General features: G+C 37.9%; 1 protein-coding gene across 4 annotated transcripts in view; it reads right to left on the bottom strand.

Moving 5' to 3' along the window:
- Positions 1–334: 334 nt before the first annotated feature.
- The window catches only part of plppr2a (phospholipid phosphatase related 2a), a 43,675-nt gene continuing 25,121 nt past the window's right edge, over positions 335–18,888 (bottom strand). Inside the window, exons 3-8 of one of the 4 annotated variants that reach the window (XM_067422575.1) lie at positions 18,172–18,360; positions 7,105–7,225; positions 5,111–5,361; positions 4,151–4,327; positions 3,032–3,175; positions 335–1,585 (exon numbers count right to left, since the gene is read on the bottom strand). In XM_067422575.1, coding sequence (XP_067278676.1) covers positions 1,550–1,585; positions 3,032–3,175; positions 4,151–4,327; positions 5,111–5,361; positions 7,105–7,225; positions 18,172–18,360 — 918 coding nt within the window. In that variant the 3' untranslated portion in view covers positions 335–1,549. Of the gene's footprint in view, positions 1,586–3,031; positions 3,176–4,150; positions 4,328–5,110; positions 5,362–7,104; positions 7,226–18,171; positions 18,551–18,888 lie in introns of those variants that run through there. The other 3 variants (XM_067422558.1, XM_067422584.1, XM_067422567.1) reach the window with 3 other exon arrangements.

The raw sequence follows: 18,888 nt of genomic DNA, 5'->3' as shown, positions 1-18,888 counted from the left end.
GTTTGCAAAGAGCAGGAATTATTTCATTGCAACGTCCTGTCATAAGATCCTCAATATAAAATGACAGACAAAGGTTTTTGCTAAGGAGGGTTTTGCAAAATTCAGAATTGGTTCCCCTTCAATTTAAAAAATGTGAATTTGAACTAAACTGGCCTCCCTCCCTCCCTCCCTCCCTGTACAGTAACTTGAATTCCTTTGAATTCCTTTGAACTTCGAATCACTTCCTTAAATCCATATTTGAACTGCAACTCTGCATCTGTCTGCTACCTCAGTTAAAATTTAGGAACCGAATTGTAAATTAAAAATGCTTTTTCTGTTCAATTCTGTATTTTCTGTTCAATTCTGTATGGTGCACAACCCTGTTAGTAACACATGGTGATACAAATGTCAAAAGGTTATTCACTGTACAAGAAAGAAACTAGCTGAACTTCAGTTACTGCATTTTTGAAAACCGTCACAAAAATACCAACAACAATATAAATGTTGTCTTTACTGTTCTGTTGACGTCATGGGATGCAATTCTTGCAATGCTTCTTTTCTCTCCTGAAAAGCGAAGAATCCAATCCATCTTTGATGAAAAACTGTATGGATGTCTTGCATTTGAAAGTGTTGTGATGCATCTGGGGCGACGGTACTGAAAATGACGAACTGTGCATTATTACATCTAGCTGGTGGAGAAATCCTTGTGAGCACAAACTGGACATTAAAAATAATGCTGTGGTTGAGTTTTTGTGTGTATGTCATTAAACATTCCAATTCCTTCTGATGCATCCAAACTTTTTAAGAGCTAGTATCAAGAACTTCTCCAAGTTTAGATGTCTTTTCCTAAGGAAATTCTTGATGTGCACTTACAGAATGTCCAGATATCTGATGAGATTGTCCCAAGTTCATAGTGAATATGGCTCAAAGAAAACCAATAGATATTTCATGTATAGATGCACTGCCTTGATTATCTTCAAAACTAAACAGCATGGTGGGTGATGAATATATAAACTTAACTCCATCAGTACTATGAATAAAATAGAAAAAAATAGACATGCCTTTAACCAAAAGAAGAAAAAACTGTGCATGTATTTACATATGAATTGAAATATCTGCAGTAAAAATCAAGTTCTGCATCTCAGCCAAAAGCTGATCAAGACTTCTTCATCGGTTCCCCAGGAAATAGGTCAGGTTGAGGTTTGAGGTCTAAACGGGTGCAAATCCTCCGCCCACAATCCAAACAAACTGTCTGGCAAGAGAGAGACGCCTACCTGCGATTTCTGGCGTTCGAGATCTTCGAGCAGGCTCTCTAAAAGTGCTTCTCGTCGCTTGTTTGTGCGGTTTGTGGAGGCCCTATCGGCAGCATGGAGGATGATGGAGGATGGGGGGTTGGAGGTGAGGAAATCTAGACCTGCGTCGAGTAGGAGCGGTGCAGAGTGGCGGAGCGTCCCGCGGAGTGGGCGGCGCAGTGGCGCGCGTGCTGGGACGGCTGGTCTAGACTTCGCTGGAAATGGAGCGAGACGGTATGAGGACATCGGGGGGGACGGGGAACCGATGAGGCTGATGGTCATGTGATCTCAGTGAATGAAGATCCCCTTGGAGTCTGTAAGGGGGGAGAGAGAGAGTGTGAGGGGAGAAAGAGAGAAAGGATGAGAAACCAAGACTGGAAGGTGGAAACTGCGGAAACTAAAATTAGTGATGCACCGAAATGTATTTTTAGTCAAAACACTCGATACATTTTTAATGAAATAATTTTGTATGCATCTACTTCAATATGTTGATGAAATATAAACATTTAAACTTGTTTTTATGACAGATTTATTCAGACATATATTAAATAATGAAGACATCACAACAGGTTAAGTATAATGAATATATATAGTGCAAAATGCTCCTTTCTAGAGTTAATTTTTCTTGCTAATATCGAATTTATGGTAATTGAATGGCTTTTCTGAGGTTAATATTTGTTTACAAGCTGTTTTATTGATGCTGATTGAACGATTATATGAAACATGATGAAATACTTTGGTTGTACCGTTTCTTTCAACATATCTTTTGATGTTCATTCATGCATATTTTGTTCTATAACTAGTAGTAAAGAGAAAGCGATGATTGGTGATTGTGATGACTGGATCTGTCAGGCCACATTAAGAGAGTCAGAAAAGTTTTATTGTTTGAAATTCAAAATAAAATTGACATAATCTGAACTTCTGCTGTGTCCGAAATCACGTATGGTATAGTTGGTACTACATTTGGTTTGAAACATACTATATGTGTTGTCTCTATCATGTGGTCTACTAGCGTTAGTTGCGTCTCTTCACTGCGTTTATATTGTATTCAAATGTAACAAAGCACAAAGCTTATATTGGGTGACAGGTGCCCTAGCGTTTTGCGCATAAAATAGACACTGACACAGTTAAAACGCATCATCGGAGAAGCGTAAATTAAACATCACTCTTTCTGTGAATGATTTCAGCCCTCCAAAACGATTTCAGCCAGAAACTTTCGGTTCATCACTAAACAAAATATAAGACTGAGGGAGAAAAGGGATGACTGAATGGTCGAGGTGACAAAGAGAGGGGAAAAAAGGCAAATCAGCTTTAAAAGTGAGGAGGATGAGGGTGGCCTACGAAGGGAGACTCACACTGTCGTAATTTTTCCCATCTAATTGCCTTCCGCCTTTGAAGTTCCACTTGCTACACAGTCCACTTTCTAGAGCTAAATTTCCATCAGCCCAATGAGGAATCAATGAATTAATGGCCCTAAACATTGTGTTGCTTCTCTATTACTCTATTATGAAAGTAATAGCAACGTCTCTTCATGACAAGCAAAGAGCAGAACAATCCTCCAGAGCATCAGTGGGTTTTGCAGGGTTGGTGTTTGGGTTGTGCAGGTTGGACATGCTAGTAAAGGGTGAAGAAGGGCTGGGTGGGTGGGTCGTGGGAGTCACAATAGGGTCCACTGGGTCAAAAAACAGAAGGACAGGGTGGGTCGTAATCCATCCCCCTTATGTGTGCAGCCCTGCCACTAACCCACTCCCACCCCTTACCTGAGTGCCACTTAACTTTTCAAGTGGACTCTCTACGCAGGGCAGCGCCACCATGGGCATGCCCAGTACAGACTCAGGACGCTGGGGTCGCGCTGGAGGGGGTGGGGGCTTTGCCTGCTGGAAGTTGTTGATCACGCATGTCACCTAGTGTGAGAGAGCGAGAGAGAGAGAGAGAGAGAGAGAGAGAGAGAGAGAGAGAGAGAGAGAGAGAGAGAGAGAGAGAGAGAGAGAGAGAGAGAGAGCTCAAAGAAAGATAGAGAGGGAATAAAGAGAAGAACCGGTGGAGGGAGTGATGGAGAGAGGGAACACTTGGGCCCTGTTTACACCTGGAATTAAGATGTGTTTTCGTCAATCCAATCACAAGTGGACGATGGTAAATACAGATGTAAATAGGGACTAAAACGTTTTGAGCTAGTCCACTTTCAACCACCTCCAGAGGTAGGTATTCTCTAGAAGAATATTTCAATATTCTCTCAGCATTCCTGATTTCTAACTTGACACTTGCAGGGTCAGAACAGAAACGAAAGCTGATGCTCTCTGTATGATTTCCCATCATCTCTGAGCGTGTTCAAACATAAGGGAGTTTATTTCTTCCATTAGATCAAAAGATCTGAAAAAGCCCATATACATGTACATGCATAGACCCTCCTCTCGTAGAAATCAGGACAGAAGTGGTTTAAAGTGGACAAAAGAGACAGATTAAAACACCAGGTTTAAACGGGAATGTGTCTCTCTTGTCTACTTGTGATCCGATCGACCAAAACACATCTTAATACCAGATGTAAACAGGACCTTGCGAAATTTGCAAGTTGTCTCAACCACAAGCAGGTTTGATGTCAAATTTAAAGTGATACTGAAACCTTGAATAACACCTGGTTATAAACTACCGCTCAAAAGTAGGGGTCGTTAAGTTCAAAGTTTAAAAGAACAGGATTTTTCTGAAATAGAATTAGAAATGTCTGTATTTAAAGTAATAATTCTTTCCACAATTTTTTCCCCAAGCTTTTAAAGTGCAGTGTATATGCATATATTTTTATACGGATATTATATATAACCTGCATATATGCAAGAAATGATCTTGTCATTTCAGTGTTATTTTATCCCACTACACACTCTCACCAGAAAGACAGCGATGGCTCCGCCAGTGAAGTATCCAGCGAGGACGTCGGCCCAGTGGTTGCGATATTCAGCCACTCTGACCACACCTACCAACATGGCCAGGCACAGCAGAGTCAGACTGAGTGTGGGTTTGGTCAGACGCGTCCCTTTTGTCCTAAACACCAACGTCACGTACATCTGCAAGCACAGGCAGACAATGGGGAAGAATAAGCCTGATACAATAGACACGCACACGCACACACAAACACACACACACACACGAGCACGCACACGCACACACAAACACACGTTGGGTTTCCATATTTTATAGGGACATTCTATGGATATAATTATGTTTATACAATACAAACGTTGCATTATATCCCACAACCCTAAACCCATCCATCACCGAATATTTTCTGCATTTTTACATTAAAAACTTAGTATTATTTTTACGCTGTTTTCCTCATGGGGACCAAAAATAACTTGTAGGATTTTTAGATGAATATTAAGTTCAACTGAACAGCATTTATTTGAAATAGTTTTTTTTTTTTTTTACTCTATACATATCTTTATTATCACCTTTGCACAAGCCCAATCCAATCACATTCATTTTAATTTACTAAGATGGAAAGACAAAATTCAGTTTTTTTTAACACTTTATTTGTCTAATAGAAAGATTAAAAGCTTACAGAAATTGTCTTTAAAATTGTAAAATGGAAAAGGCACCTGTTTCACAGAATGACACTAATGCAGGTGTGATTCTTGACAGTTCTTAAGACCAAGACTTTCTTGTCTGACCAGATTCAACAGATGGAACATGTTCCAACAATTACTCTTGTGTCCTGGGGTTTGTGAGATAAGGCCGAAGTTTACAGCTGCACTATTTTGTTTGTCTGTCAGTACATCAACGAGGGAGTCGTTTCAGATTCATTCACATGACTAAAATGATTAAAATAGTTCTAGGTTCATTATACTCACTACGGTATACACTGCAGAATAAACACTGAGGGCCGCATCCTTGGAGGGAAATGATTTCCGTGCAGATGCTACTATGAGGGGGTTTCCTGTGCAGGCTTTGCGCTCTGTGATGTACTGTAAGTTGGTATGGCAGCCCAGTGCTGTGTAGTTTGGTCTGCACGCTGACAGGAAGTGAGGCGTCTGGTTTCCTGTCACCACCTGTCCAGCATTGGCAAATATGGTGGTGGTGAACACGCCGAAGGTATATACACCTGAGTGAGTGAACAGAGATGAAAGGCATCAGAAACACATGTGAAACATCAAATATTGAGGCTGCGGATATATTGGAGGCCACAGGCCGATCGCATGACAAACCCATTATGTTAAGACTGTGTTTTAAGAACTAGTTTGACCAGCTAGCATTTAGGGGTAGTCAGTCTTTCTTTTCAGATTCAAATTAGACCAATCTAGCTTTTGATGTTACTGACTTTTAAAAGGTTATGACCAGTCTTGAAGAAAATAATTAGATGACTAACTTGTAAGACTAGTCGAAGCAGTTTTATGCAGCTGGCTAATCTGATCTGTTTTGAAAAGATAACAAAATAAAATATATTTATAATATTTGCTACCATATTCATTACTTATTAATATTGTCCATTATATTTGTTATTGGTTAATTGGTGCTTACAACAAAACAATAAAATAAATAATAAAATAAAATAAAAACATTAAATAACTTAATAATGTTGTCCTTGTCCATCATATTAATTATTGGTCATAATAAAATAAAAATATTATATATATATATATATATATATATATATATATATATATATATATATATATATATATATATATCTATATATATATATATATATATATATATATATATATATATAGATATATATATATATATATATATATATATATACACATTTTTTTTAAATTACCGGCTATTTATTATAACTGCAGCTCTTATCAACTTGCATTTACATGCATTCCCTAAAATCTTGATGTTGAAAAAAAAAAAAAACTACCCATTAAAGGGTTAGTTCACCCAAAAATGAAACTGATGTCATTAATGACTCGCCTTAATGTCGTTCCACACCCGTAAGACCTCCGTTCATCTTCAGAACACAGTTTAAGATATTTTTTATTCAGTCCGAGAGATTCTGCCTCTCCATTGAAAACGTATGCACAGTATACTGTCCCTTTCCAGAAGGACCAGAAAGGGAATAAAAACCATCTTCAAAGTAGTCCATATCTAATATCTGTGGCTTAGTTAGAATCTCTTGAAGCATCGAAAATACATTTTGGTCCGAAAATAACAAAAACTACGACTTTATTCAGCATTGTGAATCAGCGGATTCATGATTTGGATCGCGTGTCAAACTGCTGAAATCACGTGACATTGGCGATCTGAATCATGAATCAATATGCTAAAATGTAACATGGTAAAATTACCAAAGTTTGATTTTTGATGCTTCAAGAGATTCTAACTAACCCACAGATGTCGGATATGGACTACTTTGATGATGTTTTTTTTTTTACCTTTCTGGTCGAAAGGGACAGTATACTGTGCATATGTTTTCAATGGAGAGGCAGAATCTCTCGGACTAAATATAAAATATCTTAAACTGTGTTCTGAAGATGAAGGGAGGTCAAATTTTTTGGGGGGTGAACTAACCCTTTAAACTCAAACTGCATAAAAATAAAGGTTCTTTATTGGCATCGGAGGTTCAATAAAGACCTTAACATCCATGGAATCTGAAACAGTTCTTAATAGAGGAAAAAGGTTTTTAGATTATTAAAATGTCATTCACACACACACGCACGCACGCACACACACACACACACACACAAACACTTGTTCTTTAAAGAACTGATCAGTGAAAGATTCTTGCTGAAACCTTTTTTTTTTAGAGTGTATGATGACTTTAATATCACAAATATATTTTTTTCCAAAATCCCTAAAAGGTTGATTGTTAGCTCTTCTCCACTGAATGTAGATGTACCTAGGAAGCGTATGATGCGCCTCAGCAGGGGGTTGAAGTAACAGCAGTCGGCAGTGACTATGGTCTTCTCCTGCGTGCCCTCCGACCTCATGAAAAACGCCATCACCTCGCCAGCAAGAATCTGAGGAGGAAAACACACAAATGAATCAAAAAGCCTGCCAGAACATCCTCCACCCCATTTGTTTTGGCATCATTTGTTGTAGCTCCATTTGGTTGAAATCCTATAGTGCAGGGAAACATGCGCATATTCTTGCTAGGCAGGCGTTTTGTGCCTCCATGTGAATTTGAATCAAATGCCAACAGCAGAAAGAACCTCATTATTTCTGATCTCCCTGGTTACGGTTAAGACAAGTAACAGCTCATCAACATGACTAATTCTGCTTTGCAATGTAAGAGCTACATACACATCAGTTATCTGTGTTTAAATAATGATACTCTGCAATGCAAATAGAAAAAGGAATATTATTCACAATTATTACACCGCTCCCTGACATACTCATTCTGTAGTTAAAAACTATGAACAAAACTATGCAATGTAATAAAAAAACAACCCAGATTATATTAAAATACACCCAGATTGCAGTCGCTATGAGAATAAGCATGGTTTGTGTCAACCACATGTGTTTAGTGCAATGACATATTGGATGCTGAGCGCATGGAACCATCAAACTGCAAAAGACATTTATAAACCAAACATAAACCATATAAAAGATTCAATTGTGTATTTGACCTCACCCAGCGTAATTGATGGCGCGCTCGTGGCTGTTGTACATATTATTTATATAATTTTTTTACCTCAACACTGTTCGGTTTCTCACACAAACCGATCATTTTGTGTCTTACGACATCAATGTGTTGTCATGAGCCACAGGGTTTAATTTAAAGTTGTTTGTGCATTTGTTTTTCTCTCTCTCATAGAATTACACCCCATTGACATCTATTATATGACTGGCAGACCACAAAGGTCGTTCTGTTCTAACTACTGAAGAAACAAACACACCTACATCTTGGATGCCCTGGGGTTAAGCGGATAAACATCACATTTTCATTTTTGGTGAACTATCCCTTTAAGAACTATGTGTGAGAAAGTTAGGGATGTCTAAAATATTGGAGACCATATTTGTATATAAATAAAATAAAATATTAAAGTGAAAATATAAAAAAAAAATAAAGATTCAAATTAAAATAAAATAAAATACATATTGAAATCTAATAAATATACAGATCTAATAAAATAAAATTCTAAAGAAAATGTTTAACTTAAAATATAAGTAACACTAAATGTCAAGATAAAAAATTTGCATTTTTTTAAATTATGCAATTCATGGAAACTTTACTACATTCAAATTTTTGATTTTAAGAGCATTACATTTAAAAAAAAAAAACATTTACTTAAGCACAATAAACATTTAGAAAAAAATACTCGAATTATAAAACTTATAAAAACAAAGTCATATTGAAAAAAAAACCTGCATGGGATGGGATGCATGAAATTTGCATTGAATAAATAAATAAATAGGATGGATTTATTAGACTATAACTAAATAACTAACTAACTAACTAAATAAATAAAATATTGCCATGTGTCAGACAAAGACACAAAAGAATTAGCGCAAGTGCAAAGTTTATTATCAGAGGTAATGGACACAGGTGATACTTGATGGGTGGTGACACTCAGACGAAGGACGATGAAGGTGAAGACAAAGATGAAGGTGAAGGTGAAGACGAAGACGAAGACAGGTGAGGGCTTCGAAGAAGGACAGGTAGTTGAGGTTGGATCAGTGCAAGACCAGACAGTGAGTGTGAAGATGAGCCAGGTTGATATAGGGTGACTGGTGATGGTGCCCAGGTGTTTAGAATGCAGGTGATGGTGAACGAGTGGGCGTGGCAGTGTCTGATGGCTGTGAGGGCGTGACACTATGTATAACAATAACAACTATGTATAACTAAAAAAGTAACTAACTAAAAATCTTGGCTAAAAATATTTGCTAAATGTTGTTCAAATATATGCAATTCATGCAAACACTACATTTCAGGTTTTTTTTATTTAGAGCATTAACATTTTACAACAGAACCTTTAATTGGGTACAATAAATCAATTCTGACTTGTGATGCAGCCTGAATCATAATGACACCGTGTTCATTCGTTGGCCTGAGGAGAACTGGCCCCTGACAGAGCCTGATTTCTCCCAAGGTTTTCTTTTCTCCTGATGGAGTTTAGGATCCTTGCCAATGGCTTTCATGGGGACATTTATTATTTTTTTGAAGGACTGCTTTATAGATGGAATGAACTCATTTAATAATTGATAAACTGGACCTGAATCAACACAGAACTGACTTCAGCTGAATAACAGCCGAAATGCATCTTTTTTTTCTGTTATCACTGTAATAACAGATTAGCTTTAAAACTATAGGCAATGCATTCTATAAAGCGCTATATAATTGAAGGTGACTTGACCTGAATAAACTATTTCTGTAGGCCCACCACATGGTAAAACAAAAACCCAGTTAAGAACCACTGAACTAAACATCTGAACCGTACATGGCATACAAGCAGTTCCCTGATGGCAGAAAAACAGGAGACCAAAAACACCAACATCAAATCCCAGACCCTAAACTCAAAGAGACAGAGAGATACGTCAGGGATGAGATGGTAAAGGACAGGGACACGGCATTCACCTCACACATTTCCCAGTTTAGCACCTGACCGCTGACGCAGACTGACATGGGTGATGCACAGACACACAGAGGAAATGATCAGACACACAGTCAGTCCACATGACTCATGCAGAAGACAAAGTTTGGACGGCATTGGAACGATATCATAAGGGAGACTGAGTTGCTCTTAAAATCCGACTGTTATATCTGACGTTGTTGTGGTTGTGCATCGAATATAGTGTGTTGGTGAGACTGAGAACAACAGTTTGAGTGTGAATTATGCACCATTAGATGAGATAAAGCAGAGCCTCTAGATCCTTCTATCAGCTTTTATAGCCTTTCATGGGGGATTAGGCTTGTGGCTCACGCTTCTCATTTAAATGTATATTTTAAAGCAGATCTCAACACCACAGCGGCTCCCAACTGAGCTCAGAAAAGTATCACCCGCAGGAAATGAAGTCTAATTCCCACCATACAACCACACGAGTATCTGATATCATAGCAAATGATAAGAGATAACAGCACAGAACAGAAAAAAATCCTCCAATTAAAATGGAAAGAGCACGATTTATATTTAGTTAACATTCATTAAGTCAACATGTCACCCCATTCACTTTGTTTATACACGTTTCTGTTTTTCTCTCTCTTATTGAATATCCTATTTTTGGAAAAACAACAACAATACAAGATATTACAGAACTACAGTGGGTTGTGAATGCCAAAAATAAGACACCCAGATTATTATTTAGATAAATCAGATGAAATTGGGAAGTGTTTCCATGACATTAACATATAAACATTCAAAAGTTATATATATATTTTTTAAATGTTTTTAAAAAAGTCTCACCAAGGCTGCATTTATTTGAACAAAAATACAGTAAAAGCAGTAATGTTTTCATTTTCAGCATCATTCCTCCAGTCTTCAGTGTCACATGATCCGTCAGAAATCATTCTATTATGATGATTTGATGATCAAGAAACATTTATGATTATTATCAATGTTGAAATCATCGTGGAATCCGTGATCCATGTTGTTTCAAATTTCTTTGAGGAATATTAGGATCAAACAAACAGGATTTATTTTAAATAGAAATGTTTTTGTAACAATATAAATATCTTTACTGTCACTTTTGATCAAAGTATTAATTCTTTAAAAACGTAAATCTCAGTTTTGCCCTTAAACTTATGTTTAACTGCAGTTTTTGCAGTTCAATTATTTTCTAGAAATGGCTATTTCAAGATCACGCGATACGCGGCATTCCTAAATACTACAAATACATCTGCATCGTTTAAAAGCGCCTTTTGCTCATCTCCACAGCTCCATAACACAAAACCAGACAGACAAGCGGTGCTTTTTTTATTATGTGTGATGAATGAAAGCCTAGAGGCCTGACACTGCTGCTTTACCCCATTTCATCTTCGCTCTTATTGTGACGCAAAACAGATCATAAACGTACTCTTCCCTGAGGCTACGAGTGGACATTCATGCCATGACAGATAGTGCACAGTTCAGACATATGTTGAAAGGCCAGTGCATTCACCCCCTCGAGTAGCTAGTGCCATCTGCTCCAGTTTCTCAGGTGGCATCACTGTTCCCCTCCGCACGCTCCAACCCTCCCTCTGGCCAAAAGGTTATATTTAGGCTGTTTTGATGCAATTTACACCACCTCAGGCTGAAACATATATCAGCGATTTTATGTTGCTGATAAATTAAAGTCGGCATAAAACGGAAGTTGTGATAGTGTCTTTTCTCTGTTGCGACATATATTGGAGTGAAACGGCTTCTCAGACAAGAAAAAATATCTAGGGCGGGGCTTAATGTTGTTCAGGGAATTGATTGGATGGTTGTGATTTGGTGGATCTCATGTGATTGACAGGTTCCTGTAAACACATCATCAGAGAAGAGAAGAAAAGAGATGGGAGGGAAAGAGGGAGGGGAAGCTGTTTTTATTAAAGATGTGAATTTAACAAAATAATGATGTGCACGAATACATCATTTATAATACTGCAATACTCGGTTTAGGGGTGTATTACACTGTAAAAAATTATATGTTCAATAAGTTATGACAACATATGTTTTTACATTGTTTTAACTCATCAAAATACGTTAAACAATGTTAAACTTGTTTTTATTAGTTATACAAGATGTAACTCATTTTTAAAAGTCAGTTTAACATAATTTAAGTTGAAATAACTTAAACATCCAAGTCGATTGTACTGCAAAAGTCCAAAATTTGCCTTTTTTTTTTTTACAGTGTACAGCCAACCGAACATTTAAATGGTTTTAATGTACTCCAAAATGTACTTTTTCTGTTTGTTCGATCATTGTGTTCTTTTTTATTTAGCTTTGAGACTAGCGCACCATCATATGTAACGTTTTTGATGTGGTTTCATGTCACTTTTGTCATTTTTCAAGCTTGACAGCCTGTATCTGTGATAGCTGAATATGTTAATTGTATGTGAAACACAGCAGTATGAACTTTTTCCAACATATTCCCTTGGGTGCTAAACGGAAGTAAGTCACAGTAACAGAAACATGATATGATCATGAGTTTACATAACGACATATTTAAAATGGAGAAGTTTTTCCTCTGACTATATTGTCTGAACGATCACATTGATTAGCTGGCGATGAAACACTACAGACTGAACATGTAATACGTATGTGCATGACGTCATTGTTTTCGCAGATTCACGTTACAGGCACCAGTGCGGTCCGCCATCACATTTCCAGAGAATAAAAGTTACCAATAACACCTGCAGCTTTTGAAAATAACTTTTTTAGCAGAACATAATTAATTATTAACTGCTTTTTTGACATTCTTTCAGCATTGGAGTTTGGCTCTTTTGATCATATGGTATAGAGAGTGTTTATCTTTGGCTTTCTTTCATCAGTCTCTATCACTCATGCAAACATGTCTCTTGTTCTCATGTTCTCTTCAAATGAAACACTCTTTTTTTCTTTAATTGATGCATTATATTATATTCTGTTGGAAATATTCTAGTTTCCCCAAATGTCTTTTACTTACCCATATTAAATCAGCACATCACTTCCCTCATTATGAATTGCACAACATTGCTGTGTATTTGAATGAGAGGGTATTATTACTTTCATCCTTCCTTGCGAAAACAAATGTTACGAAATATTGATGTCCACTTTTCACAGGAATAAACCTAGCATTCACATCTGACCAGAAAGCTCTAGAATAAGACAACATGTTAATAATTAGATATCTGTCTGTCAAATAGTTTCTCATCAGATTTTAGAAACATGAAGAAAGCCAATTCTAGTCCAGAAGAGTGTCACATTTGAAAAGAGGTGAGTAAAAGCAGACACATCACAGAGCTTGATGGGATTTGTGGCTGTACATTGAGTGACATTACAGCTTAAGTGGTTACAGTTCGAAGTCTCAGTGTGAATGTACAACAGGTGACAGAAAACAATCTATCAAATTCACTGAGAGACAGTGAGAGGTGACAGGAACATTTCATCTGATTGTTATGGAACACATTTTATTTTATCTTGATGCTTGCTTGCTTTTTTGTTTGGGATCCTTATGAGTAGTTATTTTCTTGTTGCATTTCATAATAATAATAATAATAATAATAATAATAATAATAATAATAATAATAATAATAATAATAATAATAATTAATAGACGTGCTGCAGCTGTTGTTGATTGTTGCTTATGCAGAGCAAGTATAAACTTGCGACTGCTAATAGATACACAGACACGCAGCTGTTAGCATGCAAGATATGCTGCTGATGGATAAATATACATTCATAAATCCCGTAGCAGATTTGGCAGGTGGGGCTGGGGGAGGTGGAGGGTTTCAGAGGAACTCTGATAGCTCACTGCAGGACTAGCTAACAGCAAATAATGAACCAGGCTATTTAAATGTTGAAAACACAGGCTCATTGGCTGCGGGATCAGAAGAAGCCAATCAGCTCGTTCCAAGCAGTAATACATAGCCGCAGTGGGCAGGAACATATTTTATCAGGAGAGTGCTGGGGGCGGAGCTTGATTTTTCGGGCAGTGCCGTGGTGGAGGATTTGGAAACAACCTTTCTGGACCTTGACAGTGTTAATTAAATCTTTGTCAATGGAGGGGCATAGCTCTCAGATTGTAGCAGAAATATCTTCTTTTGTCAATCAATCAATCAATCAATTTTATTTATATAGCGCCTTTACAATGACGATTGTTTCAAAGCAGCTTCACAGTGTTAAACAGGACAATATTGCAACAAAATTTGATTTGGCAAGTTTGATTTGGATAGTTTATAGAATTAAATATGACCTAATTAATAAATGTAATTTGTATATTTAGTTGAATAACTTGGATCATAATTTTAGTGTCCCCAACTGAGCAAGCCAAGCCAAAGGCGACAGTGGCAAGGAACCAAAACTCCATCAGAGCATGATGGAGAAAAATAAACCTTGGGAGAAACCAGACTCAGTCGGGGTGCCGGTTCTCCTCTGGCCTATTATTAAACATGTATAATTATTATTCTGCCAACCCTGCAAGTCATAAATCATATAAGATAGGAATATTCAAAATTTTGGGTATCAAGCAAGAGACACAATTACACAAGAATATGAATACTTGAAAGATCGAAGTTATTGCGCCATAAACGTGTTTATTCAGAATGACGTGCCGGTGAGGCAAATTCAGAGGACACTCCAGGATGGAGTTGTGATCCAAAGATGAACGAAGGTCTTGTGTGTTTGAACAAAATGAGGGTGGGTAATTAATGACAGAATTTTTTATTTTTGGGTGAACCTAACACTTTAAGTAAAACAGTCATCGGCAGCACCCTCAACACCCCTAGTTCTTTTGGCCGTGCAGTAAAGATGTGATTGTGATTGCTTGCAGATTGCATGTAAAGGACCTGCGCCCTCTAGAGCTTCATGGCTGAACTACATAGTAATAATAAATGCAACAAAAAATGACCACTAATAAACTGATAAAGGTCTAAACAATGAAGCACTGGTGTCTTCTTTTGTAGTCTGTGATGAAGGGAACTAATGATGGATGAGTTAAAGAGCTGGAGACTGATCTGGATGTCTCTCCTCCCTCTGGCACTGCAGGAAGGCTTTCTAAAATAACTGAATAGGACTTTAGAAAGATCAAGCCAGGTCAGTGCAACATGCTGACATGTACACTATTAAAACAGCTGATGTCTGTGTTTGATGTTGATGACTGATGTCATGTCACCCATGGGCAGTGGTGTGTGATTTTTGATGAACACTTCATTTTATCAGATGGGGGCTATATGAGTCAAGGTACCGCAAGTGATTTCTGCCACACCAAATTAACCTAAAAACACTCACTCTGCTATTGTTTTACTTAATACGAATTAAAGAGAGTAGAACAAATGATATTAATGTTTGAATTGTTCATAATTTAAAGTTATATAACAACATCCCAACAGGTCTAAAACAAACATAAAAGGCTTACCATAGTGAATCAGTGTAAGCCAAACACATTTTGGAAGTAAGTTACAGTTTACCTGTAAAAAAAATGCTGTTCTTTTGAACTTTCTATTCATCAAAGAATCACTTTCCACAAAAATATGAAGCAGCTGTTGATTACCGTCAACATTGATGTAATCATAAATGTTTTTTGAGCAACAAATCATCATATCAGAATGATTTCTGACGGATCATGTGACTGAAAATTCAGCTTTTGTAGTAATTGTAATAATATTTCACATTTACACTTATTATTTTTGAGTTTTATAGTGTATTTTATGCATGATATTCCCAAAAAAACCTGGAGACCCTGTGTCACTGTGTGTTGGACAGAAAGTGATTGTGTCCCGATGGGTGAAAGCACCAGATGTTGCACATTTCATTCCCTTTCTCATTCTCAATCAATCATAGCCCCTGTCGGCCATCATAACATCTCCAAATGAGTCTCATGTGCGTTGTTCCTATCCCACTATGCCTTGCTTGATTTCTTGTACTTTCTCTCTTATTTATGAATCTAACAGAAGTTCATTTCAAACACCTTCTCATGCGTCTCTCGTCCTCGTCTTCACTTGGCTGTACTTTATGTGTGAGCGCGTTTTGGCTCATGCCAGTACGCTCGTACATGAAGCTCGTAGTCCAGGCATCAGATCTACTGCTGGCTCATACACTCGCCCAGAAACACACACACACACTAGAAGTACCACACGTGGCTCTGACAGACTCAGAAAAGGAGGGAGGCAGATCCGTGTGGTCCCACAATCTGTTGCCTCCGCTTCACAATGTAGCAGGGAGACACCAGTAAAACCAGCGCCTACAAACCATCACATACAGATAAAGCTGCTGTCTATACTTTCTTTACTGTTGTTCAGAGGTTTCTCCGTCACTGCTCAAGGACATTTCTCTTATGTTTAATGTCAGTATCAACTTAATCTCGAATGTTTCTCATTAAAGTTCCTAAAGTTGGGTTGCACCAACAGTGATCAAGGTTTATATGATAATTCTGTAACACCAAGGTTATCAAAGAATCAGGTTTTGGCAAAACTTGAGACGTTAATGAGAAATGTCAGTGGACTTTTCCGCTTTTTCAGTGGAGAAACATTTGAGAACCACAGGAGTAAAAAACAATTTACATTTAATCTCATTTTTGTCTAAGAGAAACTACTGAGACATAGGCAATATAAGAGTATGTTTACACGGCAACAATTTCCTTAGCATTTTTCAGATTCTGTACACACAGATCCACGAAAACAATTAAAAGCGCTGTATCATTCATGTGAGGTCAGAAGATGACGATGTCACTTTGTAAAGAAACTATGCGCCTCTACACTGAACTTGTAATACTAACCCTATCTGTGCAATTTGTTTTACATTGTAATATTATAGTCATGACTTCATTTACTAAAATAGAAAAAAAAAACTAAAATTTGGCCAGACGTTTTCTAAATTTTATACAAAGACATTCCCTACATTTTACAATTTAAAGAATATATTATTAAATGTAGGGTATAGGCAATTTTGGCAATTCGGACTGAATGCAATGATTGAATAAAAATTGTTTTAATCCTAAAACTTCCACAGAAGATCTAAACTATATTGGCAAAAGCTTTGGGACGTCTGCCTTTACATGTACCTGCAATTTAATGACATCCCATTCTTAATCAGTAGTGTTTAATATGGAGTTGGCCCATCCTTTGCAGCTATAACAGCTTCCACTCTTCTGGGAAGGCTTTCCACAAGGTTTAGGAGTGTGTTTATGGGAAGATTTGACCATTCTTTAGAAGCGCCTTTGTGAGCTCAGGCACTGATGTTGGACGAGAAGGTCTGGCTCACAGTCTCCACTCAGGCCAGTCAAGTTCCTTCACACCAAACTCTCTCATCCATGTCTTTTTGGACCTTGCTTTGTGCACTGGTGTGCTGTCATGTTGGAACAGGAAGGGGCCATCCCCAAACTGTTCCCACAAAGCTGAGAGCATGAAATCGTCTAAAATGTTGGTTTGCTGAAGCATTAAGAGTTTCTTTTCATTGGAACTAAAGGGCTAAGTCCAACCTTTGAAAAACAATCCCACACCATAATCCCACCTCCACCAAACATTACACTTAGCACAGTACAGTCAGGCAAGTACTGTTCTCCTGGCAACTGTGTAACCCAGACTCATCCATCAGAATGCCAGACAGAGAAGCGTGATTGGTCACTCCAGAATACCGTGGAGTACTTTACATCTCTGCATCCGACAATTTGCATTGCATTTCGTGATGTAAAGCTTGGCTGCAGCTGCTTGGCCATGGAAACCCATTCCATGAAGCTCTCTACACACTGTTCTTGGGCTAATCTGAAGGCCACATGAAGTTTGAGATCTGTAGCTGTTGACTCTGCAGAAAGTTGGTGCTCAGCATGCGATGACAAATCTGTGATTTTATGTGATTTTAATGAGTTGCTGTTGCTCCCAATTGCTTCCACTTTGTTTTAATACCAATAAGTTAACAGTTGTTGTGGAATATTAAGTAGTGAGGAAATTTCACAAATGTTCTTATTGCACAGGTGTCAACCCATCACGGTACCACTCTTGAATTCACTGAGCTCCTGAGAGTGACCCATTCTTTCACAAATGTTTGTAGAAGCGTCTGCTTGCCTCGGTGCTTGATCTTATACACCTGTGGTCATGAAGGGATTGGGACACCTGTATTCAATGATTTAAAGGGGTGTCCCAATACTTTTGGCAATATAGTGTATGTATATGTTTTAACATTTAGACCACTAGTATTATTGATTGCTATCAAGATTACCCTGCACTTGACAGAATTGTGATATCTGGATTCTACATGTAACTTACATATCAGATAATAAATGATGATTCATCCTTTATCACTCATGTTTAAGTTGACTCTCACTACCCACAAGCACACAGAGAAATGAAGGGAAGACAGAGGCTACTCACAGTTATAGTAGGAATCGCAGCAACCAGAGAGTAGACGAGCACCGGTGGTACGTTACTGGTCTCATCCGGTCCAGGGTAAGGTTTGGAGAAAGCCTTATCGAAGCAGAAGAATCCCTGGATGTGTACGGGAAAGGTGTCTGTGTATTCGAAGTAGTACGCCAGGAGAACGGTGCCTGCCATGATCACCAGCTGAAAATAGAACATGATCCACGCTTTACAACCAGAGAAAAAGACGCTCCGCCACAGCCTGTGTGTTAGCGCACAATCACAGAGACACTCACTCCGGTGTCGTGATACTGAGAATGTTACATGCTGTTCTATGAGGAGAGGCGCGCAGAGCGAGCGCGAAGAGAGTGGAAAGCGGGGAAAGATGCAGAGAGAAACAGCAGGGAGGGACAGCGTGAATTTGAGCCTGAGCAGACACAAATTGGCTCAGCTGTGCGAGTGTGTGTCCGCATGTTCACGTCCCTGACATTTTGGATGTGTGTGAAACACAACGAGGGTGTGAACATGCTCATTAGCGACTTTCAAAATCAGTTTGCTTTCATTCAAGCCTTTTTATACACCGTTCTTCTCATTAAACCTTTAAAATACAAAGACAACATGCTCTGACATAAGCAAACCGCAAATAACTACAAGAGAGCTGCACAATTTGGGTAAAACAAATTTAACTGCATTGTTTAATTTTTTTTAAATAAATAAAAATTATGTATATGT

This window comes from Pseudorasbora parva, chromosome 2 (genome assembly GCF_024679245.1).
Source record: "Pseudorasbora parva isolate DD20220531a chromosome 2, ASM2467924v1, whole genome shotgun sequence".
In the NCBI taxonomy this organism is placed as follows: domain Eukaryota; kingdom Metazoa; phylum Chordata; class Actinopteri; order Cypriniformes; family Gobionidae; genus Pseudorasbora; species Pseudorasbora parva.
The sequence above is the reverse complement of the archived record's forward strand: the minus strand, read 5'-3'. Positions and strand labels throughout refer to the sequence as shown.